General features: G+C 37.5%; 1 protein-coding gene across 1 annotated transcript; it reads right to left on the minus strand.

Annotated features, from left to right (window-relative positions):
* Positions 1 to 557: 557 nt before the first annotated feature.
* On the minus strand, positions 558 to 1,424 carry LOC120236833 (olfactory receptor 13H1-like). Its single transcript, XM_039239854.1, is given in 1 exon segment — positions 558 to 1,424. A coding segment is annotated over 1 exon segment (867 nt).
* Between the last annotated feature and the right edge of the window lie 268 nt (positions 1,425 to 1,692).

The following is a 1,692-nucleotide window of genomic DNA, read 5'->3' on the forward strand; positions in this document are numbered from 1 at the left end:
ACATGTAATTGTAACTTCCATAGGGTCATCATTTCTGGCCCTCAGTACCTACACAGTCATGAAGGACTTCTTGCTTCATCAGAAGACTTTCTATGTGGAAGTCTTACTTAGCACTCAAGTAATTTTCCTCTCTGCCCACTAACATTCATATCTCTGAAGATTGGGTAATGATATATCTCATACAAAAAGCATTGAGAGAAACAATGTCCATTTTGCAACTTTGTTCTTAACATCTATAAAATAGAATCTTAGAATATTGAAATATTTCTCATTCAGTAAAATGACATATAACTACACAGGATTAAAATGTACTAATTATTATTTTGTTTTATAAATGCTCCCACAAGATTGTCTTGCATAATTTATTATGTAAATAAATAGCACTGTAAATGTTTAACATATCTTTTTCAGTGGGAGGTGTTCTTTATCACATGCCTGTTGGAAATAGAAAGAAATGCATTTGGAACCAATGGTCTTATGAAAATATTGTTTTCTATTTATACATTGTTATTTTTATAAGTCAGTGTCAAGCTGTCAGATGAACTTCCATGGGATATTCATGTCCTTTTTAGGGTTCTTTCTTTCTTTAGGGCATCTTTCACATCTTTGTTCCTCAAGGTGTAAGAGAGGGGGTTCAACATAGAAGTTACAATAGCATAAAATGCAGAGATGACTTTACCCTGGTCCTGGGACTCCCTTGATTGAGGTTTCAGGTACATATAGATGGCTGTTCCATAAAGTATGGTGACCACAGTCAGATGGGATCCATAGGTGGAAAAAGCGTTGAGCCTGGCCTCTGCAGAGCAGATCCTTAGCATGGGAACCACAATGTGAGTATAGGATATGAGAATGAAGGTCAAAGGTAGGGGCTGTGTGAATATGCCTATGACTGAGGTGTCTGAGCAGGTGAGCTTCAATAGGGCCTGGACCTCACAGGTAAAATGATTGATGACATTGCTTCCACAAAAATGGGTAGGAATTACAGTGATCAGTATTATTTCCAAAAGAAAGGCACTGGACCAGGTCACCATGGCCAACTGTACGCAGACCTGATTTTTCATAATGATGGTGTAATGCAGGGAATTTGATACTGCAATGACTCTATCATAAGCCATGACATCAAGGAGGAGACACTCTGTCATCCCCAGAAAAATAGCGATAGTCATCTAACCATAACAGCTAGTATAAGAAATGGTGGTGTAGTCTTTTAAACCATTGAACAACAAAAAAGGCACTGAATTACTAGAGTAACAGATATCAAGGAGGGACAGGTTACTTAGGGAAAAATACATAGAGAAACAGATATCAAGGAAGAACAGGTTACGTAGGGAAGAATACATAGGGGTGTGAGGCTGGTCATCAACTCTAACCATGACAATGATTAGACTATTACTCACCAATGTGATCAGGCAGACGACTACCATGGTGCAATAAAAGGCAACCTGGGATTTGGGATAGTTGGACAAACACACCAAGATGAATTCTGTCATTTCACTACCACTATCAGTACCCAAAATAGCCATTTTCTTCTATCTGCTGAGAAAGAAGAAATTAAATTCATTTTAATTTGAGGAACATTTATTGAGCATCTGCTGTCCTCAGTCCTAAATCAGATGATATTAGGAAAAGATGTTTACAAAAGAAGGGATACTGTGAAAGCTTATGTTCTAATTTGGGAGATAAAACTCTCAG

This window comes from Hyaena hyaena, unplaced genomic scaffold (assembly GCF_003009895.1).
Source record: "Hyaena hyaena isolate Hyena2069 unplaced genomic scaffold, ASM300989v1 scaffold_162, whole genome shotgun sequence".
NCBI classification, from domain to species: domain Eukaryota; kingdom Metazoa; phylum Chordata; class Mammalia; order Carnivora; family Hyaenidae; genus Hyaena; species Hyaena hyaena.